This window comes from Sciurus vulgaris (assembly GCF_902686455.1).
Source record: "Sciurus vulgaris genome assembly, chromosome: 2".
Lineage (NCBI taxonomy): Eukaryota > Metazoa > Chordata > Mammalia > Rodentia > Sciuridae > Sciurus > Sciurus vulgaris.
This window is the reverse complement of record NC_136462.1, coordinates 105,744,444-105,771,510: the sequence shown is the minus strand read 5'-3', so window position 1 is coordinate 105,771,510 and position 27,067 is coordinate 105,744,444. Positions and strand designations below refer to the sequence as shown.

At 38.6% G+C, this 27,067-nt stretch overlaps 1 protein-coding gene and 1 long non-coding RNA gene across 3 annotated transcripts in view; one reads left to right on the top strand and one right to left on the bottom strand.

Annotated features, from left to right (window-relative positions):
* Positions 1-5,119: 5,119 nt before the first annotated feature.
* The window catches only part of MYZAP (myocardial zonula adherens protein), an 83,274-nt gene continuing 61,326 nt past the window's right edge, over positions 5,120-27,067 (bottom strand). For both annotated transcript variants that reach the window (XM_079125925.1, XM_079125924.1), the window contains 2 exons: positions 15,306-15,406; positions 5,120-6,072 (listed from right to left, as the gene is read on the bottom strand). In XM_079125925.1, the coding sequence (XP_078982051.1) occupies positions 5,976-6,072; positions 15,306-15,406 (198 nt within the window). In that variant the 3' untranslated portion in view covers positions 5,120-5,975. The remainder of the gene's footprint in view (positions 6,073-15,305; positions 15,407-27,067) is intronic.
* On the top strand, positions 6,356-27,063 carry LOC306653086. Its single transcript, XR_013761632.1, has 3 exons — positions 6,356-10,716; positions 18,548-18,883; positions 25,463-27,063. It is a non-coding gene; the product is annotated as an uncharacterized lncRNA (long non-coding RNA).

Genomic DNA, 27,067 nt, shown 5'->3' with positions numbered 1-27,067 from the left:
ATGGCTGCCAAAGAAAACATTTACAAGAAAAGTCCCAGGGCCAAAAAATTGCCTACTAATTATTTCTCAAACCCCCTCCCACCCCTAATTCAGGAAGGTGAATGCTGTAAACGCCCTATGTTAAAACCCTAAAGTATGTGTTGAAAAATTAAGAGAAAACCCTCAAGAACTGTTTGCCATTTGTTTCTATTTTATTGCATTCAAATTACATCAGTTGTATGGCCCTTGGGCACAAATGAATGTTTCTTATAATATTTTTCTCAGAATTCCACAGAGATTATACTATACTGTTATCAAAATACATTGTGGAAGTTTTACCCTAGGACTTTCCCAACCAAGGAAGAGAAAATCAGCCTAATATGCAGGAGCTGACCAGTACTCCCAGGTAGACCCAAGACTCACAGTGAGGTTCTATGTTCCTTGGTGATCTATTCATGCATGCAATCCCAATCAGAATCCCAGCAACCCTTTTGTAGAAATTGACAGACTGTAAAATTCATATGAAAATGCAGTGGACCTAGAGTAGTCAATATAATTTTGAAAAAGAGGTACAAGTTGGCGACCTATACTATCTGACTCTGCAGCCTATGATAAAGCTGCTGCAGTCAAGATGGTATGGTACCAGAGTAAACAGCAGCTCCATCAATCTAATAGAATGGAGAGTTCCAACTTGTACATGGGCAATTCAAGGGAAAATGGGCAGTCTTTTCAACAAATAGTGCTAAAATCAATCAGATAACCACATACAAAAAGAAAGAAAGAAACATACCGTATTCCTGCCTAACGAATCACTCCAAACTTGCAGCAGTCTCTGTCCTGTTTCTCTGCCTTTGTATCTCTTTCTAGAAACACATCTCTGGTCTCCCTTTTGGCCTTTCTTTCATTGACAAAGTACCATGGGTTATTCTCAACTTTCCATGAAACCTCCTATGTATTCAGGCATTTTCTCCCTTCTATGGTTTGGATATGGTTTGTCTCCCAAAGGTTCATATGGTGGAAGGTCAGTCCCCAAGTGTTGGTCTCCAAGTATTGGTCCCCAAGTATTGGTCCCCATGGTCAGTGTGGCAATGCTGAGAGGAGGTGAGATCTTTAAGAGATGGGGCCTATTTAGTTAGGTCATGAGGTGGTTAGGTCACTGAGGGTGCCCCCTACAAAAAAGATTAATGTGGTTTCTCTAGGGCCTGGTTAGTTCCTGCAAGAAAAGTTTGTTATAAAAAGACCAAGCCTGGCTCCTGCATCACTCTGGCTTGTGTCTCACCATGTGATCTCTCCCTCTCACACTTGTTCCCACCAGGTTGTGATATAGCCAAGACAGTGTCCACTAGAGGCTAAACAGGTGGGGCAGCCGATGTTGGATTTTCAACCTTTAAAACTGTGACGTAAACAAACTTCTTTATAAAGTACCCAACATCAGTTATGCTGTTAGAGCAACAGAAAATGGACAAATAGTCCCCCCTGTTTTCCTTCTGCATAATCTCATTCACTAGTATTCATGAGGTCTCTAATTAATGTGTCTTGTAAGGGGAAATCCCATGGGTTTGCAGACATTCATGGGTGCGATACCTTCTTCCCTTTAATGCCTGCTAATAATAGTAAATATCAATTATTGGCATGTCTTTGATGCAGTGTTGGGATGGTGTTGCAAACTTATCATAGGATAGTTTAGATAAGTGTATGTGGGGGATGTAATTCCATTACCTCAGAGGTAAGGCTATGTAATGGGGCACAGAGACTTAAGGAGCTATAATGACTTGACCAAGCGGGTATTGCAGACTTAGACCAACTTCAAGCTTCTCCACTGTGTTGTGAAATCAGATAGGCTTGGGTGTTTTGGGACAATTTTCATGTCTTTGAATTTCAGTTTCCTCACCCCAAAAAATGGTATGATAACATCTTCCCAAGTAGGACTGCTATGAAGACTCAATATACACCTGCTTTGTCCCCCTCGGTAATGACTGGGCACTTTTGTTTCCCTCAGCCAAGGTTCTTTCTGGAATACTTTTCATTTGTCAACTTTTCTATGAGTATAAGGGTTTGGAATGGATTCCCTTCAAATGAGTAAGGTGTCCTTTATGGGAAACTTCCCCTAAGCAGGTTACATCACTGGAGAAGCAAGAAATGAACACAATGACCAGTCATTCAGCATAAGGTTGAAGAGAGCACCAAAAATAAGTATCCCTGGAATTCAGAGACAAGGAAGATCAGAAAGACCTGGACTGACTGGAAAAGATTTTGGAGGGGACAAGATTGTGGAGGCACATGTGTCTGTCTTCTGGCACCTGGCATGCACTTATTGAACTGAAATGAGCCTCTGAGTCAAGGAGTCAAAAAGAGTTCTATGGTCCAGTGTCACCTCAGCCAGGAGAGGAGTGAATCCTACCCTTCCTGTCATCCACCCTTACCCTGGAGACCAGCCTAGAGAGCCTGGAGCAGGCAGATGGTATCCACTGGGGAAAAAAGGGGTGCCCAGACTATACACATGCACCAGCTCAGGGGTCAGCCCTGGTTGGTGCACCCTAAATAGATGCATCAATCACATATCAACCAATTCCAGACATTCCCCAAAATGTTGGTCCTATATTCCAAACTGGCCTTGGGAATTGGCTTCTGATTGTTATACTTGGAGTCAAACCTTCAGGCACACGGCCTGAGCCTTTTCTGTCTCCATGATTGGTCTCAATTCCAGCTCACTAAGCAGCAGGCCCTCTCTGCATTCTGGATTCTGAGGGAAACTTGCTTCTCTGAGCCCTGTTCTGTTTCCTGTCAGATGCCTACGCACTCTCTGGGCCTTGGGGATACCTCCAGCCATGCAGCTCACACCTGCACATTCCTGAGCTCAGGTATCCAAAGGCAATATCCTGAAGGAACTTTTTTCACTGCCTGTTTGAGTGATAAATCTGCCCACATAAAACCATTTTAAATCTACTCCATTTCTCAGTCCTAATATTGGCAAAGGGATCAGGAAATCACATGCTCATCCTGTTGGTAAGAGTTTTAATAGACACAAATTTTCATAGGACATATTGGACTTTATGCAACAAAAAACTTTAAGTGTGTGTACCTTTTGTCCTCCAATTCCTCTTCTAGGATTTTATCCTGGGGAAAAAAAATTAGGAGAGTATACCAAGACATGTACACAAGATGGTTCATAAGAGGATTGCTTAAAAAAAAAAAAAAGAGTAAAAACAACTTCCCAAATGCCAACATTAGGGGATATGCTTATTAAATCATGGTACATGAATAAAATGGAATTCAAGTAACTGTAAAAAAACAATGGTATAGCTTGGCATGGTGGTGCATTTCTATAATCCCAGCAGTTCAGGAGGCTGAGGCAGGTGGATTGCAAGTTCAAGGTCTGCCTCAGTAACAGGTAGGCTCTAAGCAACTGAGTTTCTTATATAAAATATAAAATACAAATAGAATATACAAACCACTGTGGCTCAGTGGTTAAGGGTCCCTGAGTTCAATCCCCAGTACCAAAACAAAACAATAGTGTAGATTTTATGTGTGTTTACACACATAGATAAGCAAGAAATGGTTATGAAAGTATGTAATGATAATAGATAGTATTGAAGGAGCCCACTTGTACTAAGCACTATTGTAAGAACTTCATGAGGACTAACTCATTTCTTTATGCAACAACTCCGCTAGGAAGAAACTATCACTGTTCCCATTTTACAGGGGCTCAGGTGGTTCTATGACTTACCATGAACACACTAGTCACTGAGCTCTGACAGTTGGACTCCAGAGCCCACACTCTTAAAAACCACATGATTCTGCTTCTCAGTGGAGTTGAATGTATTTTTAAAACAGAACAAAATAAGTGGGATATATGTGTATGTTTAAGAAAGTCTGGAAGTCCTGGAATGAAAATATTAATTTGAAGAATTATTATAGAATACTATTTTTAAAAACCCTAATGTATATGCTTTTGTTCTTTCAGAGGTTACGTTTGCTATGTAATATTAGAATTCACTCCCTCACTTCTATACTACACTCATGCTCATGAAGAAGTGGGTGGATGTCACTCTTTCATACTGAGGGTTAGCATTGTTGGCATTATTGGATCTAAAAGGATTCTCTCTCAGTTTCTTTCAGTTTCAGTCTGCACAATGTTTGGAATTCTCCACATGTTGAAGGTTGATTTAAAATACAAAGGCCCCAGCTGTAGAATGATCCCAAGCATTCTTTAAATTTAAAATTCCTTAAGTTTTCCTTTCTCTTTTTCTTGCTCATTTTAAGGGAGGGAGAAAGGAGGAAATGGAGAAATGTTTACAGAACAGTTTTCATTTCTGCCTTGGTCTCATGAAAACTGGCATTTTTTAAGTCATTGCATTTCATTTAGAAATCGCTTCCAGGCCAGCTTCTCCTTGGGTACAGGGCTCCCAGGACCCTCTGCCCCTCTCTGAGCCCAGTTTCCCTATCTCCTGGTTCTGAGGATAGCCTTTGCTCTGCATGCTCCTTCTGGTGATTTCTATAGTGCCTGATATCTTGCTACTAGAACATTCCACAAGTGTGGGGTCACCTGGGAGCCAACCTCCAGAGTGATCACAATTGCTGCCCAGGTGCGTGCCCCGGGTCAAGCCGCTCTGTGCATCACCTCATTTGCTACTCACATCATCCTATTCAGTAAGTATGATTTTCCTGAGTTGGGAGGGGATGAAACTATATTCAGAGAATATTATAGCTTCCTCAAGATCCCAGAGCCAGAGTTTACATACAAATTTGGTTCCAAAATGCACATTTTCTTCTTTATCCCAATTCACAGTAATTCCTTCAATTTTGTGGGCTTTCTTTTTTCAAGCTGGGGGAGGTAAAGGAGAATCTGGAAAAAGGGAGGGAATTTTTACAAGGAAAAAATATTTTTGCATTTTGTGATCATGAATATATCTTACTCTTTTCAGAAGGTGAGTTAGCTAAATACATTTCAGAAATTAAAAAGAAACACACACACACACACGCACATACAAATATGCATAAAATCTTAGGCTTTTAAATGCTTCTGTAGATCATACTGATTGAAAGATCACTGTGATATGACCTTGACACTCATTCCAGAGCCTGGTCTGCTCTGTATCCCTTCTACATGGTCAAGAATGAAACACAGGGACAACATTAGTAGAACAAAATATATGGTATTTATTAAACATATGTGATATAGGTTATAATATCAAAGTAGAGCATGTCTGAACAAATTACTCATTCTTTTAACAAAAACACCAATCAATACTGAAAACATTAAATGATTAAATTTCTACAACATACAAAATTCTCTTTAAGTTAAAGTGAAAAAAGAAAAAAAATCACAGGTTGAATAAATACAGTGATTTCAGCTGGTTCTATGAAGGCATACGGCACAGATTAAAATAAGGGATTAGCAATCGAATGAAGCTTGTCTGGACCACACAAGTCTCTAATGGTGGCTCCCACAACCCTGCACAGACCCTCGAGACCATGAGGAGAGAGCACTATATGCTGGGAATCCTTCCTTCCAGGTTCAAGTTTTTCCAGGTGCCTATGCTTTTCGTGAACAGGCTTCTTAGTGCCAGAGAAACACTGCCTCTAATACTTTTATGGGTAAACAAAACCTTCATGCTATAACAACCCACCCTGGCATGAGTAACATGAAATTTCAAATTAATGCCATTTTCCCTTCCAGCCAAACTCTAGCAAAACAGAAAATAAATTGTGAAATTCTGTTAGGATTTCAGTGTCTACATGGGAAACAAATGATGATGCAGTACAGCAGGGTAACATTGGTTGGGTGTCTGAAATATGACCTTAGAGACCTCTCCCTTGTGTGTCCCCTCTGCCTTCACTTTTCCTTCCTGTCTTGGAAGTGGATCAGAGGCTCAGCAATTTCCACTCCTGCTTATACTGTGTATATGAGGAAGCAACAGTCACCCCTTCCTGACTTGGAGCCATAGGGTTTCAGGGGCTTTGCCCACCTGTAGAAAGTGCATGTACCCAAATGCCTATGTCAGTGTTTTCTTCATGGTCAACTCCAGGACTCTTGTGTACGGGGTGTAGTTCCTAGAAGGCATCACGATCTCTCGAGTCCTGCCTGTTTGGCTGAGAAATGAGAAAAGGCAGATCAGGAAGATGAAACAAAACCTTCCATGTTCTTTGCATGGCAAGATGACTTGAGGAAATGGTTTTCAGCATTTAAAAACAAGAAGACTGCAGTTTAATATTTCATTCAAAGATTACAAAAGGGATCTGCAATAGACTGAATGCTTTGGTTCTCCCAAATTCATATGCTGAAATCCCAACCCTTAAGGTAATGACATTAGGAGGCAGGGACTTTGGAGGTGATTAGGTCCTAAGGGTAGGGCACCCATGAGTGAGAATCCCACGTGCCACAAGAGGACACAAGGAGAAGGTGCCATCTATGAGTCAGAAAGTGGGTCTTCACTGGAAAACAAATTTTGGTCTTAGACTTCCTGGACTCCAGAGGAGTGAGAAATAAATTTCTGTTGTTCAACTCACTCAGCTTATGGTATTTTATAATAGTAATCCAAATAGATTAAGACAGGAACATAATTTTTAGAAACTTTTGAAGGTACACAAGGCATAAGTGATTCAGAAAAATATAAAACATACAATCAAGGAGCTCATACCTTGGCAGGAAAGACATGCATATAAGTAATTTTAATATAATGTGTTAGGTACTATAATAGAGACGTAGAGCTGTGTTGGATTCTCCGTTTGCCCATTCAGATCTATTTTCCACCCTTCTTCACTTGCTCTATGCTCTGGGAAGCTGACTTGAAAGTCAGCATCAATGGACTTCTTCCTCATTTTGTTCTAATCAACTTGGAGATGGCAGCTAAGGATCAGAGAATGGGTGGGCAGAAAGTCAGCACACTTGTTTCCTTCCAGCTAGGCTGCATCTGGGTATCTTGCTATATTCCTCTCTCAAAGGCCACAGGTACATCTCTGCCCTTGCTCTCTTTTATCAGCCTTCTCCGCTGCCTCTTCAGGACTATGGTGGTGCTATGGTTTGGATATGGATTGGGTGTATCCACCAAAGGTTCATGTGCTGGAAGTCTGGTCCTCAGGGTGGCATGTGGAGGTGGTAGAATCTTTCAGAGATGGGGCCTAGGTGAAAAGCGCTCCAGCCCATGCTGGATTTATGGGGTCTGATGGGAGTGGCTAAGGGCTAGTAGGGGTAGATTAGTTCCTCAGAGTAGGTTGTCATAAAAAGAACAAGTATTGTCCCTCCTCAGTCTCTTGCTTCCTGTCTTACCACATGACCTCTTTTTCTTTTTTCACATGTGCATTGGCCATTGTGATATCATCCACCACGAAGTGCAATCAGAGCAAAGTAAAACAGACTAAGACAAGTGGTTACAGCTTCCACTGTTACCAGCTCTAGAGCATGCTGCTGTTCCTTAGTTATTTCCTGTACAGTTGCCCAAAGGTTTCTAAATGGCCCCTTCATTTAACTCCTTCAATCTTCCCTTCCTCCCAGGACCCTGAGCAATGAAGAATGAACACATGATGAGTTAACTGAGGGCAGAACAATTTAGCATCACCAAGAAATTCACATCTGGGAATTTATATAGGGAAGGTGAATCTTGAGGGATGCATGGCATCATCAAGGAGGCAAAGAGGAGATGGGGATTTCAGGCAGAAGGGATATTATGTGCCAGGGCAAAGGAGGATGAAGGCACAATTTGCAGATGTGGATCGGAGACATGTCTGGATGAGCGGAGCAAGGGATTCATAATCAAAAGTAGCAAAAAAGAGACTGGTGGAGAAAGGACTCGAGTACCTTGCTAAGGATCTCAGGAAGGGATAGGAAACCATGATGGGTTTTTATTCTAGTAAGATTTCTCTGGAACGGCTGAAAGTTGTCTAAGGAAAAGCTGACCTGATGGTAGAAGGTTAGGGAGTTCTTGGTGGTTAGCAAGTGAAAAAGAGATGAGAATTCCAACAGCAGTAACAGAAGTGAAGTATCAATTTTAGGGAGATATTTAGGAGACAGAATTAACAGGAGCCTGTGACTAATAGAGACATACCCCATTTTTATCTTTCTGGATATATAACTCAACTACATTTCACAGCTCCCCTTTAAGTTAGGTAAGCCATGTGACACAATGGGCAGAAATGATTCACATTACTTCAGGTTTACCTCATATGGCCCTTCTATATATTCCTCCATGCTCACTGTCTTCTCTTTTATGCAGACAATGCAGTGGAGGAGCCAGGAGGACTCCAAAGCCCAGGGCATCACTAGATGAAAGAATCCTGGGTTCCATCATAAACAAATTCAGCAAAGTAGCAAGATATAAAATTAACATCCATAAATCAAATGTGTTCCTATACATCAGTGATGAATCAACTGAAAGAGAAATTAGGAAAACTGCCCTATTCACAAAATCCCAAAGAAAATAAAATGTTTGGGAATCAATCTGACAAAAAAGGTGAAAGACCTCTACAATGAAAACTACTAAACACTAAAGAAAGAAATTGAAGAAGACCTTAGAAGATGGAAAGATCTCCCATATTCTTGGATAGGCAAAATTAATACTATCAAAATGGCCATACTACCAAAAGCACTATAGAGATTCAATGCAATTCCCATTAAGATGCCAATGACATTATTCATAGAAATAGAAAAGGCAGTCATGAAATTCATTTGGAAAAATAAGAGGCCCAGAAGAGCCAAAGCAATCCTTAGCAAAAAAAGTGAAGCAGGAAGCATCATGATACTAGACCTTAAGTTATACTACAGAATCATAGTAACAAAATGGCATGGTATTGGCACCAAAACAGACATGAAGACCAATGGTACAGAATAGAAGATACAGGGACAAACCCACATAAATACCCTTATCTCATACTAGACAAAGGCGCCATAAACATACATTGGAGAAAAGATAGTTTCTTCAACAAATGGTGCTGGGGAAACTGGAAATCCATATGAAGTAAAATGAAATTAAACCTCTATCTCTCACCCTGCACAAAATTCAACTCAAAGTGGATCAAGAACTTAGGCACTAGAGTAGAGACCCTGTTCCTACTAGAATAAAAAAGAGGCCCAAATCTCCATCATGTCAGTTTAGGACCTGACTTCCTCAACAAAAGTCCTAAAGTGCAAGAAGTAAAATCAAGAATCAAGAAATGGAACATACTCAAACTAAAAAGCTTCTTCTCAGCAAAAGGAACAATCAAGAACATGAAAAGAGAGCCCATAGAATAGGAGGAAATCTTTGCCACCTGCACCTCAGATAGAGCATTAATCTTCAGGATATACAAAGAACTCAAAAACTTAGCACCAAAAAAACAAATAACCCAATCAATAAATGGGCAAAGGATCTGAACAGACACTTCCCAAATGAAGAAATATGAATGGTCAAAAATATATGAAAAAATGTTCAACATCTCTAGCAATTAGAGAAATACAAATTAAAACTACACTGAAATTTAATCTCACTCCAGTCAGAATGGCTGGAGATATCAAGAATATAAGCAACAATAAATGTTGGTGAGGATGTGGGAGAAAAGGTACAGTCACACATTGCTGGTGGGACTGCAAATTGAAGCCACCACTCTGGAAAGCAGTATGTGCATTTCTCAGAAAACTTGGAATGAAACTACCATTTGACCCAACTATCCCACTCCTGGGTTTATACCCAAAGGACTTAAAATCATCATACTACAGTGATGCAACCACATCAATGTTTATAGCAGTTCAACTCACAATAGCTAAACTATGGAACCAACCTAGGAGCCCTTCAACAGATGAATGGATAAAGAAAATGTGGTACATATATACAATGGAGTATTATTGAGCCTTAAAGGAGAATGAAACTATGGCCTTTGTCTGTAAATGGATGGATCTGGAGAATATCATGCTAAGTGAAATAAGCCAATCCCAAAAATCAAAGGCCAGAATGTTCTCTCTGATATGTGGCTGCTGACTCACAATAGGCGGGTAGTGGAGGTTCACCAGATTGGACAGGGTGGAATGGGAGAAAGGGAGAGGGGATGAAAATGGAAAAGATAGTAGAATGAATTGGACATAACTTTCCTATGTTCATATATGAATACATGATGAGTATAACTCCACATCATGTGCAACCACAAGAATGAGAAGTTATACTCCATGTATGTATGATATGTCACAATACATTCTACTATCATGTATAACTAAAAAGAACAAATAAAAAATTTTTAAAAAATCATGGATTCCTGAATGACTGTGTGGAGTGAGGCCCATACGACCTGTCTTTGACTATGACATGAAAAATTAATCTTTATGCTGCTGAGCCACTGAGATTTGTGGGTTGTTGAATATGTGGGTTCCTGACTGAAACAATGATGAAAAGCATATGAAATATGAGAGTCAACCTTTCCCCTAACTTCCCCTGTCCAATCATTCACAAAGTGGGACAGGGTGTATCAGAAGCATGGTGGCCAGGCCTTAAACTTCACATGTTCCCCTCCAGAGGTCCACCATGTCTTCCCATGTTTTCCAACCCCCATAGATGCCTTGAAAATGACTCTTGTACAGGCTCTGCCATGTCATGGGAATCATCTCATGTTGCACTCATAGACATTTGTCTCCATCACTAGGTATAATTTCTCTGAGAGCGAAAACCACATCTCGGTCATCTTCATGACTCCAGCAGCTCACACAGGCTGGACACAGCTGTCATTCTATATACAGATGACAATGGAAGCCAGAGATGGAAGGAATTTTGAGGAGTGAGTGATCCCAGTGTCACCTGCCACAAATAGGAATCCATGGGACCTGGCACTGCAGGGTCCCTAGAGACCTGACCAGGCAATATAGGCAAGTGGCAGGGGCAGAAGCCAGATGGCAATTTGTGCCAACTCCTGTGAAAATTCCTCAAAACAGAAATGGTCTCCAGTGACAATATTCTAAAAGCCCATAAAATGCAGAAATATTTATAAAGGTGAACCTTCTGGATTTCAACAACAGGCACTCATATCCCAACCTCTGAAAACAAAAAAAAGTGGAGTATTTTGTTAAGCAGGTCACTAAGAAACAACAGGATTTCAAGAGCACAAATAATTTCAATCACTGAACTGAAATTCACCTACTTTCTTTAATACATTCAGGCTATTATTAACCTTTTATTAATCCACAAAAGGGTAACCACCACTCCCAACTAAGGGCATTAGCAGAATCAAAAAAAAAAAAAAAAAAGTTTTCCCCAAAAGTCGACTTTGCATTCCAATCTCTGCAACAGAAATGTGAAAATGTGAGCATTTTAAAGCACATACTATGTGCTGTGCACTTATGACCATGGGAATGTTTTTTTATCAAATTGCACCTATTAAGACATAATTGATGAGTTTCCTGGAAACTGTTTCACTTCACTAAGGGCAGAAGAAAGAAAGGTCTCTTTTCTTTTGGATTTTCACTTTTCTCTGTAAATGAAAGCTAGACAACCTGAAATTGTTCTCAATGACTTTAATTAACATGTATCATACTTTTCAAACCAAACTCCTCTGTCTTTAAATGAAAAAAGAAACAAAAGTAAAAGGTGTTTAAAAGCCCCTGAACTTAACAATAAGTCACTCCTTGTCTTTTTTTTTTTTTTTTTTTTCCCTCACCTTGTAAGATACTTGCTCACTAGAAATTCAGGAACAGAAAGGTTAGACAGAGGGGCAGAAGTTGAGGAGGGGACCTTAGGGGCAGGGAGAGGGTACTGGATAGATAGATTCCCACTAAGGGGAAGACTGGTCTCAGGCAGCCTGGTGGCAATAGGAGCCAGAGGGTCTGAAGCAAATCCTGAGGAGAAAGGCAGCCCAGGAGGAGTGAGTGAGTTCAGGAGCAAAACAATCCACAGTGATTGTAATACACTGAGCTGGGAAGTGGTGGCGGCATCCAGAGAAATATGCAAATGCAGACGCTTGCATTTATTTAAGCCTGTTATCTCACTTGACCCCCTTGCTGGCTTGGCTCAGGAGGGGATTACCCCCAAATCTTTATTTTCAAGGTGAGGAAGCTGAAATTCAAACAGGTTAGGAATCTGCCCAAAGCACAGATGAAGCAGGAGGCAGATCCAGGACCCAGTCCTAGGTATAACTTCTAAGTCAGCATTCTAAACCACTTCTAAGAGGGACTGACTTTGATAGGGAAATGAAGAAGAACAAGTGGCTGCCTGCTGGGAGAGCCCAGCAGGGGATGGGGAATGGGGACTCCTGTGGAGAGAGGTACATTACTCAGACCTCAGGCACAGGGAGGCAAGGTAAAGCCAGGAACTACTAGAACCCAGAAAAATGCATGAGGAGCTCCCACTTTGGAGAAGAAAGAGGCACCATCAATAAGACGGAGAAGCACAAGCCAAGGAGGTAGAGAAAGAACCAGGAGGGGAGAGTCCTACCCAGGTTAAGGAGCTGAGAGTTGAATTGAAGGGTGCACTATCCATTCAATTAGGCTATCAATCCATTTTATAAATGTACTAATTACCTCCAATTAAATTAAGTTAATGAAACTGTGTTAGCATACCCAAATTCATTTATACTTGACACAGCGTTTTACATGTGAAATCTGAGTTTTTAGTTTAATTAATAGAAATAGTAGCTAATTTTAATTAAGTGCTTAACTTTAGTCTAGTTATCATGCTAAATGCTGTGTACACTTTTTCAACTCATTCTCATAGCAATCCAGTGAGATTTGAAACTGTTTTCTTCATTCCCATTTTAAGGATGAAAGAGTTGAGGTTTCAGAGAGATTAGATAAGGCGGTAGCAGCTGGTGGGATAGGGAATCCAGGGGACCTAGACTCCCCACCTAGACCACACTGCTCAGTTTTTCATCAGAGAATAGGGTATAAAAGCATTTTTGTGTAATTGAGGTTTAATTCACTGCATTCATTGACTGAAAATACTCTGGAGGTGACTGTTTAACAAATATTCTGGAAAACACCATGGCATCTTTTATTAGTTAGATACGAGTTTGAAGTCCAAAAATTTTGTTAAAACATACATGACACAACTTAGCAACTCTATCAAGTATTTTCCAGTTACAAATGTACCCCAAGACTCGGGCCTGGTTCTCACCCTGGCTGTGTGGCTTCCAGGGAGTCACCTTATTTCTCTGGGGTTCAGTTCTGTTACCTATAAAACATGGGGATTCAACTAGGCCAGGGATGGGGGAGTCCAATTTATTTCTGACTACAGAACTCTATTCAAACAAAATCTTACTTGGAATCCAATATTCAAAATGGACTCAGATTGCTGTGGGGAGGGAGGGAGGCCCCCCAGGCCGCAACCTCACTAACCCTCCTCACCCCCAGCACCGAGGTCTCTCTTTAGGAGCCCTGGCTCAGAGTGAGGCAGCTCCAAGAAGCACAGGTGGAAAACCATTGCCCTTTGAAAGTTATCTCAAAAACTTCTGGATCCTAACCAGCAAGACCTGTCCTCTGCCTTTCACATAGTAGGCACTTAATAAATAATTGTGAGGAAACGCATGAAATATTACTCTGCCTTTTCGGAAATGGGAATATGTAGTTTTCATTTCCTCTGCTGACTGACCCAGGTAGTTAAAGTGCTAAGATGGATCCTGGGGGAAACCAAATGTTACATTTATGGAAAAACTGCTTTTAGATACTGAAGCGGCTTCCAAGTTCACCATGGCCATAAGTTAAAGGTCTGTCAGCACTTCCATTATGAAAACCGCTTTGTGGTTTCATAACTTAGCCATAAAAGTTTGCCTTGGGCTCTGCTTGGGCATACAAATTGAAAAGCTTGTTTTAAGCCAAAATGTGGGAATTAGAAAACAAACAACTTATTGGTTTCAGACATAGTTTTGTACCCGTCTCAGCCAAACAAGATTTATTATGTGGGCAATTAGAGTGGACTAAGCCACTTGGTTCTTGAAAAACAAAAATGGCCAAATTATTTATATTTCAAAAGGAGTCCCTTAACACAATCAATCATTCTTTTTATTTATATTTTCATCATGTACACTGTATCACACATTGATGAGACCTGGAGTCTGTTTATGTATTTTTTCTTTTAACTTTTTCTGTTAATTATATCAGAATGATAAAATTGCCTTGTCTACACCAGAAGACAAGAAGTGTAAATAAGAACATTTTCAAAGAAAGAATTTTATGCTGCTTTTGGTAATTTCTTTGAGAATGATGTGTAGCTTATTTTAATGAACAAAAAAGCATCATTAATGAGCTTTTTAAAAAAGTAGAGTAAGGAAGTATTATCTTACAGCATGACAGATGGTAAAGACCTGAGTGGTCACCTGGTCAAACTGCTGACTTTACAGACCTGGAAACTGAGGTCCCACCGAGAATGCCCTGCCAGAAGCATTCTTGCTGATAGTTAGGAGGCTAAAACCAAGTACTCCATACCCCAGCTTGGTGACTGGCTTATCACTCTTTCCCACCAGATATAACCATTCAAGTTTCCAGGATTCAACATTTTTCTGGACCACCAATGTTAGTACAACACACACAAATGCCTCTGCTTATGCAAGAATCCCCTCTTGCTCACAGGATATTAGGCATTTTGTGACAAAATGCTAAATCACAAGTCAGATGTCATTAGTATCCTCGTAAATTAGTTTTATGTCCTCTTCAGGCCACGCACAGTTTTGAGCAACTGGAAATGGGAAGCTACCAAGGGCAGAATACTAAGTCACAGGCTCTAATCTGACTCAGGATGGACACAGGCCTGGGCATGTGGGGCAGTTGAACAACGGACAGGCCAGTGTTGGCCCAGGAATGCCCTGAACCAACAAGGCTATCACCATCACAGACGTGCTGACGACAAGCAGATGGTTTATATATGAACCTGATCAAATGCTTGATGATACTCTGCTACAATACTGGGGAAAACAGAGGAACTTTGTTCAAGATTTAGACCCTCCTTCTTCTACATTACTAAGGCACCTTGTACCACCTTCTCATACTGTTATCGATATCTGCTGCATCTCTGTCTGTCCCTCCAGGCTCCACTCTGGGGCAGGAACCAAATCTTACTTCTCTCTGTGTCACAAGCGTCTTGCACAGGGAAGGTGATCAACATCTATTTGCTGAGTGAATGAATGCACACATGCAAGCATTCACTGGTAGGTCCAATCCCTCTTTCAAAGTAGCTTCTCCAGGCCTCCCCTTCACTGTCCTCTCCACCCCACACAAGGTCTCTGCCCCCACAGAAACCAGTCTGAACCCACAGCAACCACCAGTTAGCTTTGCAGAAATGTTTTTGGTAGAAAGAATGCAATTCTGTTAATAGCCATCCAGTAACGTATTTTCTTAAGTCAAACAAGAATCTGGGTCAGAAAAACAGGAAATTCCTAAATACCTGGGTAGAAGATCACAGCCCACTCCAATCTCTCTGGTTTCCACTTCAGTTTTGGGTTGGGTTTCTGTTAAATAGTCCAACCTGCTTTGTAGCTCATTATTCTAGAAATAAGGGGAAAAATATTTTTAGTCAACAAAATATGTTTTCTCACAAATATGCAATTTATATATATTATTTAATTTCCCCCTATGACACGGACATCTATCACAATGTATTTACTAAGCATCTCTTATATAATAGCTGTTGAAAAATACATTGATAGAATCCTTTTACATAAATCAGTATGGGTGCATATCTTAGTCTATAAAATAATGTTTTTTTTTAGTCAACAACTTGTTATAGGTATCTTTCCATGTTTACTAGTTTTCTTTTTATGTCAGCAAACTATTTTAATTGGTTCACATGATTCCATCCTACAGATGTTCATTGTTTATTTAACTAGCCTCTTATTGATGGGCTTTTAGATATTTATCACTTTTTTGCCATTAAAAATAAGGTGCAGCTCAACTTTTAACACTCCCTCATTAAACTATAAAATGAGTAAGTCTATTAATTTAATTTAGTGGGAAATACCTCTATAACTCAATAATTAGTATTTCATAGGTGTGGAAAATTCAGAATCTCAAACATATAAAATAGAACAAGCTCCTTGGGATTAAAATTAGCATTCTGAATAGCTTCTTTTTTCTTTTTTTTTACTTTAGGCCAGAGCCAAACATTACATAGGTAGATGATTAGATGCTCACGAACTGGAAATTTGTCTCATGGGGAAAATGAAGGACAAAGGAGCATGAAAGTTGAGGATATGGGAATAAAACCAAATGAAGTGATTGTATCTGAAATTTAAAGGGCAAATCACACCAAAAAAAAAAAAAAATCAGAAAGAAGTTAGCAGTGGTTTTCAGATGCTTTTTAAGAAGTTCATATATATAATTTTTTTTTTTTTTTTTGGTAATGCTACACTAAATTTCTAAGAAGTAATGACAGTATTTATCTACCTGGCTCTATCCTTGAAGCATGACATGTAGATGTCAGATAAAATTTATCAAATAAATAAATGTATAAATACTTTTACAATAGGCATGTTATTTGTCTAACTAGAAAAAATTTTTTTTCTAGTTAGCATTAGTCTTTTCTTATTTTCAAGTTGGAGCTGAAGCTGAGGCACTGATCTAAGATACTAGAAGGCACATGGAAGTTTAAACATTGGAAACAGAAGCTCATTTGTTTTGTAAAGACGGATGTAGGTTAGAATCAGAAGCTCTCCCTCTAAACAGGTGATACCAAGGAGCAAAGCTGCAGCTCTCAGGCAAAACCGTGTTCTGCACCAGGTAAAGGTCTATGGATTCCTTCTAATAATTAGGGAGTGGGTAAAGAAAGATAATACATTCCAGATTCCCAAGCAGCTAGACAGCTATGACAGACCTATATGGGCTCCAAATCTGTCACCCACTCCTTAATATGAAGAATAGTGCTGGCTTATTGCCAAGGGGATCTTAACATTCTCCCTCTCTCTCCCTTTCTCTCTTTCTCTTACATACATACATACATACACACACACACACACACACACACACACACACCCTTCTCTGGCACTATCTGGACTCTCCTGTTCACCAGCAAAGAGAAAGGCAAAAGAGGCCTGCCACTGTGAGAAATCCAGCAATCCTGTGGCCTTACCGCTTTTCAGTGTAAAGACTATAGTGATAAGGATTTCACAGAATGCTGGGTCTAGAACCTATTGTCAGGGGGCATAAGAGACATAAAGTCAGCAGATATGCCCCAGTAGCTACGCAGTGAATAGTGGCTATGTGGCCCCAAATCCTCTGCTTTCATGGAGACTATCTATGCACATTAGGTACCCAGAGAAGCACAGAAATAAAATATTTATATTCATGAAATTTAATACAATCAATAAAAATATTGGTTTATCTTCTGTATATGAGCCAGTCTGTGAAATTAGGTAAGGAGAAGTAGTTAGCAGTTTTAAAAGACATGGCATAATTTACAATCCCAGAGGAGCTCAGACCTGTGGGAGCACAGACAACTGAGCAGAAAGAACAATATGATAATTCATTATAGGGAGACACAGAATACTAAGAGGGAGTTCACAAGGGACAGCTAGCTCAAAATGGGACAGGGAATGGTGTTCTTGGAGTTAGGCAAGGGAGAGAGTAAGAAAAGACAAAGTACATGAGTACTCCAGGACTGTAGAAACATACTAGGTTGAGAATAGGTATCACGTTGCATTATAATAGCAACCAGGCTATGGATACTATTACAAGGAGTCAAAAGTCAATCCCATAAAAGTAAGGTCAGCACCAAAATTTATCTTAATTACTTGGCTCCCAAGTGAAAACTGAATTAGAGGGATTCAGACTAGAGACAGGAAGGGTAGCCCAGAAAGCCACTGCAATTAGGTAGCTAAAAGAGTAAGAGGGATACTTCAGAAATACAGGAGAATGTACTCACAAAACCAATCTTGCTGCAAATAATAGCTATACATACCGGATAGGAGATAAAAGGCAGCTAACAAGGTCTCTAGAGAGTTGAATAGAGACAGGAAAGTTTCTGAAACTAGAAAAAGTGATAAGTACTTCTCTGTATTCTGTTTTGTTTATTTTTTGTTTTCATTTGTAGCTTTGCCTTGAGTAGCAATGTTGTGGTGGTGGCCACAGACACAATAAAAATTTGTCATAAAGACCATTGTTCTGGTAGAAGAAACCAAGAGAAGGAGCACAGGGCTACCAGGAGTAAGTAAGAAGTCAAATGAAAAGTGTGGGAGATTGGAAACCTGTTTATATACTCAGTTCAGGTGTCTGATAGATCCTTGATCCAAGTTTAGGAGTGGTAAATTAAAAGAAGTTTGCAGCTAAGACTTAAAGAATGGAACTTAGACCTGAGGCATTATCTATCAGAGACTTGAATAAAATTCATTTCTTTTTAAGACAAAAACCTCAATAATCTTCAGAACAAAGAAACAGAAACTAAACTGTTCTGGTTTAAATACAAAGTGTCCCTCAAAAGCTCATGTGTGAAATAATGCAATAATTTTCAGGGGTGAAATGATTAGATTATAAGGTGTGCCTTAATCAGTGGATTAATCCACTGATATGGATTAACTAGGTGGTAACTGTAGGAAGGGAGGGTGTAACTAAAGGAAGTAGGTTGCTGGGGGTGTGACTCTGGGGTTTATATTTTGTCCCTGGTGAGCAGACCTCTGTCTATTTCTTGATTGTCAGGTTCTGAGCTGCTTTCCTTCTCCATACCCTTTCACCATGATGTCCTGCCTCATCTTGGACCCAAAGGAATAGAGTTGGCTGGCTATGGAATGAACCTCTGAAACCATGAGCCCCAAATAAACTTTCCCTTGTCTACATTGTTCTGGTCAGATCTTTGGTTACAGTAATGAAAAAGCTAACTAAAACATCAAGTATCCACAGCAAAGCACTCATAATGTCCAGTTTATAATGCAAAATTACTTGACATATGAAGATTCAGGAAAACATGATCTATTTTCAAGGGAAAAGAATCAACAGACACCAATCCTGATATGACTCAGATGATGAAATTTTCAGGTAAGGACTTTAATATAGCTATTGTAACTGTGATCAAAGAAGTAATGGAAAATATGCTTACAAGTGATGAAATAAAGAAAATAAAAACTATAAGAAAGAACCAAATGGGAATTTTAGAACAGAGAAGTACAATACTTAAAAAAAATTTTTTTTTTTTTTTTTTTGCTAGAGAGACAAAAATGAAAACGATGGAGGAGTCAGTAAATTTGAAGATTTATGAACAGAAATTATCCAATTCAAAGAAGACAAGGGCTGGGCTTATAGCTCAGTTGGGCCAGGGCTGTAGCTCAGTGGAAGAGTGTTTGCCTAGCATGTGTGAGGCACTGGGTTCAATTCTCAGCACCACATATAAATAAATAAAATAAAGGTCTATCAACAACTAAAAAATATTAAAAATAAAAAGAAGATAAATAATGAAAAAATAATTGGAACTTCATGAACAGTGGGGCAAGGACTAAAGTAAGGATACCAGAATCACAGAAATGGCAGGGAGGAAAACTAAAGCAGAAAAAATATTCTGCTGAAAATTTCTTGAATTTGTTAAAGATCAGACATTTACAAAAGAAGTTCAGCAAACCCAAACAGGATAAATTCAAAGAGAAACATATTATAGCCAAACTGCTGAAAACCACAAGAAAATCTTGAAAGCAATCTGTTGCCTACTGGGGAATAATCATTTGATTTACCACAGATATCTTAACAGGAAGAATGGAAACCCAAAACAGTGAGTATTGAAAGAAAGAAACTATCAACTTGAGCTTTATACCATTCAGTAATAAAGTTAAATTATGACCTTATTAGCAGGTAAGAAAAACTAAGAAAAAGTTTTACTACATGGCCTGCATTACACAAAATGCTAAATAAAATTTCTTTGGGCTGAAGAGGGATGATATCAGGGAGAAACTTAGAATTTCAGGAATGAACAATAAGCATGAGAAATAAAAAGCAAGTAATTTTTAAAGCAAAAGTAATAATAATATATTATGGGCTTGTAATAACTGTAGATACAACGCATATGACAACGCATATGACAATCTTAATAGTAGGGGAGGGGTTATCATACATATATCACTGCAAGTTTTCTTCGTTTTACATGCAATGGTATAAGATTATCTCTTAGTGGACTGCAAATAGTTGGTGTATATTGTAATTCCTATGCAACCACTGAAATATTAAAGAAATACAGCCAAAATGCCTACAGATAAAATGATCATCTAAAAAATATTGAAATAATCCAAAAAGAGGCAAGAAAAGGGGTATAAAGTAACATAGCAAAACAAAACAAAGGAGAACAAACAGAAAACAGATAATGAAATGGTAAACCTAAATCCAATCATATAAGTAAAATTACTCTCAAATTATCCTTTATAATTAAATGTTGATGGACTTGACTCCAATTGAAAGGCAGAGACTACTAGAATATATGAAAAAGCTAAGCCTTAACTATATGTTGCCTATAAGAGATTAACTTTTAATATAGAAACACAGGCCAGTTGAAGATGAGTGGATTGAACAATACATGCCACGTAAACAGTAGATATAAGAGGGTTAGAAATGGTCATATTAATATGAACTAAAAAAAATATTCAAGACAAAAGTAGTGACCAACATTTCACGATGAAAAGGTCAATTCATCATCAAGACAAAACAATTAAAAATGTGTATCTAACAACAGAGCTTCAGAACACCTAAAGTAAAAACCAATGGAATTAAATAGACCAAACCACAGTAAGGGATCTTACTAACCTCTCTCTCAGCAACTGATAGGATAACTAATCAAAATTCAGGAAAAATATGTTAATGATATTATCAATAACCTAAATGTAACTGGTATTTATAGGACACACCCAACAATAGAATATATATTTTTTCACAATATTTAATCAAGAGAAACCATAGGCCGGGCCATAAAACAACTCTCAATGAATTTCAAGGAATTAAAATCATACAAAGTAGGTTCTTTGTCCATAATGCTATTAAACTAGAAATAAAAACAATAAGCTAGGAAAATCTCAAAAATTTAGAAGTTAAACAACACACTTCTAAATAATCCATAAACCAAAGAAAAATCTCAAGGGAAATTAGGAAACATTTTGAACTGGATGATAATGAAAACACAACATATCCAAGTTTTGAGGATGCAGCTGAAGCAGAGCTTAGGACATTTATGGCTTTAAAGGCTTATATTGAGAAAGAAAAAAAGGTCTAAAATCAATGACCTAATGTTCTACCTCAAGAAGCTAGAAAAAGGGCTGGGAATATAGCTCAGTTGGTAAAATGCTTGCCTTGAAGCACAAGGCCTTGGGTTCAATTCCCAGCACCATCAAAAAAAAAAAAAAAAAGCTAGAAAAACAGAAGCAAAAAATAATAATAATAATAGTGAAAAGGAATTAATGAATACCTGAGAAAAACTCAATAAAATGGAAAACAGGCAATAGAGAAAATCAACAATACCAAAAACTATTTTAATTTTTCTAAGAAAATCAATAAAATTGATAACCCCCTAGCTAGAATGATCAAAGAAGAAAAAGAATGCATAGATCACCAATATCTAGAATTAAAGAGATATCAAAATGAAAGAACTGAATAGCTGTGAGAATAAAATGAATGACAACTCTTACTTCACATGAAATATAACAATTACCTCAAAGTGAATCATCTAAATGAAAAAGTTATAAAATCCTCAGAGGAAACCATAGGAGGAAATCTCTGCAACCTTGCAGTATGTAAACATTTCTTAGTACCACAAAAAGCATAAACCACAAAAGAAAAAAGTTCAACTAAACTTCATCAAAAATAAAAACAAAATAAAAAATTTTCAATATTTATCATTAAGAAAGCAAATGAGGGCTGGGGTTGTGGCTCAGTAGTAGAGCACTTGCCTAGCATGTGTGAGGCACTGGGTTCAATTCTCAGCACCACATATAAATAAATAAAGGTCCATCAACAACTAAAAATATATATATTTTTTAAAAAGAAAGCACATGAGAGAAATATTTATAGTATGTTTAGCTGACAAAGGGCTTGATCCCAAATATAAAAGAATTCTTACAACTCAATGAGCAACTAAAAATTCAATAGGCAAAATTCAAAGAGTGAAAGATTTGAATGGATACTTTAGAAACTAAGACAAATGAATTGCCAATAAAGACATGAAAAGATGCTCAAAAAGAAAAGATGCTCAACCTCATTAGTCACCAAGAAAACTCAAATTAAAATCACAATGAGATGCTACTACACACCCCCTAGAACATTTAAGTTAAAAAAAAAAAAAAAGGCAATACTAAGTCTGAGTAAGGATATGGGAAAACTGGTATACTCAAAGTGCTGGTAGGACAGCCAAATATACCACCCTGTGAAAAAATGCTTGACAGTTTCTTAAAAAGCAAAATCTTCACCTACCCAAGACCCACATATTCCAAGAATTTAATCCAAGAGGAATAAAAACATATGTCTACACAATGACTTGCACAGTAATGCTCATCACAACTTTATCCACAGCTATAGAAATTCAATGTATCTTAGTAGGTGAACAGACAAACTGTAATACAATCACAGAATGGGGCACTACAGTGTAACAAAAAGGAATGTAACTGACTTGGATGTGTCTCAAATCATTATGCTAAGTGAAAGAAGCCAGACACAAAAGAATACTTCATGATGCCACTTAACATACAATGCAAACAAATCTATAGTGACAAAAGGTGATTAAAAAGTGACCTCCCCACAAAAAATGAGGGGGGATAGATTGCAGAGAGTCTTTGGGGGATGACAGAAATGTTCCATGTCTGTAGACAAAGCTCACTGAATTACAAGTGGAGCACCTTTAATCCAAAATGCTCTGAAATTGGAAACTTTTTAAGCACTGACATGATACTCAAAAAAGTTGTATTTTGGAGCATTTCAGATTTCCAAATTTTGGATTAGGGGTGTTCCACCAGTACAGTCTGGAAATATTCCAAAATTTGATAAACTCCAAATACTTCCGGTCCTAAGCATTTCAGATAAGGGATACTCAATCTGTATACATTTTAAACAAATGTAGTTTATTCATGTATATTATACACAACAAAGTTGATAGGACAAAGTAAAAGATGATGAGTCTGAACACGGGTAGCTGAGGAAAGTTAGAGGAGGAACAGATTTAAGAAATATTTAAAAAGTTAAATTAACAGGACCTGACACAGTGAATCACAGAATATCCGCCTCTCAGTCTTGTAGAACCTGACTAGAGTGGAAGACAATGAATGGCCTCAGACTGCTGACTGGACTACGCTTCATAAAAGACTGCTTCTGGGACTGAGAATCAAATTGCAGCATTTTCCTGCTTTCAAATACCACCACCTTGTGTTTGCCTGTGTAATGAATACCACCAGGTGGCTTGCAGGCTTGTGTGCCTTCCAGAAAGGAAGAACCTAGTGTGGCACCTTTGAGTATTTGGGGGAGATCATGTCACAAATGCATGGCGGTCACCTCCTTCTGAGCTCCGCTAAGGCCCAGGAAGGTGAGCAGCTAGGAACATGCACTGAACAAGAATCCGTCCAATAAAAAGCAAACGAGAGCCCTGGTGCCAGCCAGGCACTGCAGCCCAGTATTACAAGGAAAATGAATGACAGTCCCAACAATGCACTGGACACATTGAGAGGTTTATCAGTCACATGCCTACATTAAGTGCAGAATGGACAAAACCAAGACATTTGATTCCTTTCTTCTGACTTTAAAATTTCACTGTAAGTTTAGGATTTTCAGCAGAGAAAAATATAGTAGAATAAGTTTCAAAAGCCTTTCAGCCTAGCATGGTGCACATATGTGCCTGTAATCTCAGTGATTTGGGAGGCTGAGGCAGAAGGATTGCAAGTTCAAAGCCAGCCTCAGCAACTTAGCAAGACCCTATCTCAAAATAGATAAAAAGCACCCTTGGGTTCAATCCCAGGTGCCAGGAAAAAAAAAAAAAAAAAAAAAAAAAAAAAACAGCATTTCTACCTTATGAAGATGTATATTCAGAATTTTATTTTAGGAAAAAAAATTTGTATCCGAAATAGGGAATTGGGATAATTTGTCTCCAAAAGATGAGTAACACAAAACTGTTTGGAAAAAAAGAAAAAAGGGCCTATTTTTATTATTAGGAAGATTTTAAATCGGTTAGTGACAATGGAGTCTGACAGGGCCAGGCAAGAGCAAGGTTTTAGGAATTTGTTATACGTTTTTGAGGGGGGTGAGTATGGGTAAAATCTAATGAGTTTGAATAGGTAAGTATTGATGATGAATCCAAAAAATAAAGTAATCCACATTCTCAATTTTAAAAGAAAAGAAGGGTTCTAGATTATAGTCATGACAAAGGGAAGAGTCAGACCCTTTCTCTGAGACCAGGATCAGGGATAAAGTACTCTCTTGTACTGTTCATCTAATGTCCTGTGATGATTTTTTTTTTAAAAAGTCAACAAAGTTTTAAAACATTTATAAAAGTAATCTCAGATGATCTAAGTCCTTTTCTGTCCTTCCTCCCCTCTTTTCTGAAGATGAAGTAACAGAGCCCAGGTTGTCAGCTGGCATGATTTGCCTGAGGTTAGACATAGATTACAGCAGAATGTGGATAAGAACCTAAGTCTTGTGCTAGGGCTATAGCTCAGTGGCAGAGTGCTTGCCAAGCATGTGTAAGACACTGGGTTCAATCCTTAGCACCACATAAAAATGAAACAAATAAAATAAAGGCATGCTGTCCATCTATAACTATTAAAAAATTTTTTTAAAATAATCTAAGTTTCCAAATTGCTGTGACCAAGAAAGAATTAATATCTGGCAACCTTTTACAGTGTGTCATGCACAGTTCTAAGTGTTTTGCATACATTATTTCACTTAATTAAAAAAAAAATCCTTCCAAGTGGTGTGATTATCCCCATGTTGCAAATGCTGAGTCTGAGGAGCAGCAAGATAAGTCACATGACCACAGTTACTCAGCTTGTAAGTGGGGGTGTTAGGATCAAAACCCAGAACCCTTAACTAAGACAACAGAGTTAAAGTAAAGATGTTAGTAATTTTTTTCTCTTTTTATATAGTACATATTTTATTAGTTTGAACATTTTCTTATCACAAAGGCAATTTAGTAAAGATTCTTCCTTTGATATTGAATCCTCTGAATACAAATAGCACATTAAAAAAAAAAAAAAAAACACTCACTTTGTGTTAGTAAATTTTTAATAACAGGTTCTCCGGGGAGAAAAAAGCTCTGATTTGTGGTGAATGTGATCTCCACAGTGTAAAGACAACTTCACAGCTAATTTCAAACTACCCATGTAATATCTCACTGAAAATAGAATTGAGAAAAGGTGCACAACAATCAGTTCTTGTGAGCCAGTGGGAGGCAGCAGCTCCAGCACACCACCAGATACTTCTGATGCTCTGTGCAGTCCTGAAATCCAAGGCTCAAAAGAATCACTAAAATGCTCCTGGGGGACAGGGGGGATGGGGGTGCTCAGTCTGAAGCTGAGTCTGATGAGCAGGATAGCCCGAGGTAAGATGGGGGCCGTTGTTTGGGTGACTTTCTACTTCTGCTGTCAGCATTTCCTTCCTCTCTCCTAGAATCAGCCTTTCTCTGGACATACAGACCTCCATCAGGACACTCACTCTGACTTTCACCAGGGAAGGTGTGAACCCCTCTACAGGAAGCTACAATTTCAGAAGGAAATCTAAGAAATAGAAATGCTCATTCCTAAAGCTGGAGGTAGACCCAGGGACCATGATGGTGGGGTAAAAGGTGGGCAGGAAGAGGGATGAGAAAAATACTAATTTACTCAGCTTCCAGAGACTCAAGCCTTGACTCCACTACCAGACCCCTAAAGGCCACAAGGGGCTTCTAGTTATGACTGTCATAGGCAACCCCTCAAAATCAGAGTAAATGAAGACCCAGCTCAGCATCCCTGCATACAGGCCCAGGCTCTGGATTCAGGCTTATCTATCTCTACTATTACCTAGGAAGGTTTCCTAAAGTCCCTGAACCTCAGTTTCCCATCTATAAAATATGGGAAATAAATCTAATTTGGAAGGAATCCCTTTTAATAAAAAGAGAACAATAATACATTAAAAATTAAGTGTTAGTGTGTGCCAGGTACTATGCATTCTCGTTTCATTGTCACACATACGTAGGAGCAGTTATGATCCCATTTATAATTTTAAGAAATTTCCCCAGGTCACTCAGCTAATAAAAAGCAGATCCAGTGCTCACTCTTGGGTAAGTCTGATTCCACTCTTAACTTCTTACGTTATGCAGAGCATATGGAAAGTAACTAGCAATGTCCAGCACAGGCTACGTACTTGATAAATTTCGTTTCTTCCCTTTCTCCTTGCTTCATCATTGTCTCCTGTGCTGTCTCACTGGGGAAGGATGATAATGAGGAACACTGACAAGGACAGGTGCTTGGCAAACCAGCTTTTCATGGAGTCTCAAAAGGAAAAGGCTCAATGCCAAGTTCTTAATAAAGAGCCTTTAGAGCAAATAGATTTTGGCTTCTCCTGCTATTAATACCTAGCCTCCCAAGGTTCTTCCAACTCCATAATTTCCTTCTCTGGAACCTATACAAAAATCCCCAAATGATTTTCAAAAAGTCAGAGAGTCAAGAATACTATGTATCCTAAAGTTTCAGGTGAAATTAAGTCATCTCTAGAGCATGGTCACACACTCAATGCAACAGAAAAGCACTGGATTTGGAGTCTGTTTTTCAGCTGGCTCTGGCATTTATTAAGCTGGTGACCCTGAGCAACATCACTTGTCTTCTCTGTGCCTCTGTTTTTTCATTTGTTCACACAGAAATAATAGTCCTTGTCTTGCCTTTCTTAAAGTCCCTGAGAAAATCATATGAGGAATGTACTCCACAAACTATACCACACTACACCAGTGCTGGAAATTGTCAACATTAATCAACAGCTTTTCAGATTTGTTGAGGAAATTCTCAACAAAGATAAACTAGAGCCAAAAAGCAGAAGTGAGCAGCAAGCTAGCATGAGGAGAGTGAGATGGTAAAGAAAAAGGAGCTGTCAGAACCTCATTTGCAGAGCTGGCAGTTAACCTTCAATCCATTTTATAAGGCCAGGAAATGGCCATATTTTTTAATTAAGTGTCAGCAGCAGGATCAGCAACATAAAATTTAATGGTAGGGAAGACACTGACTTAAAGAATCATAACTTCTT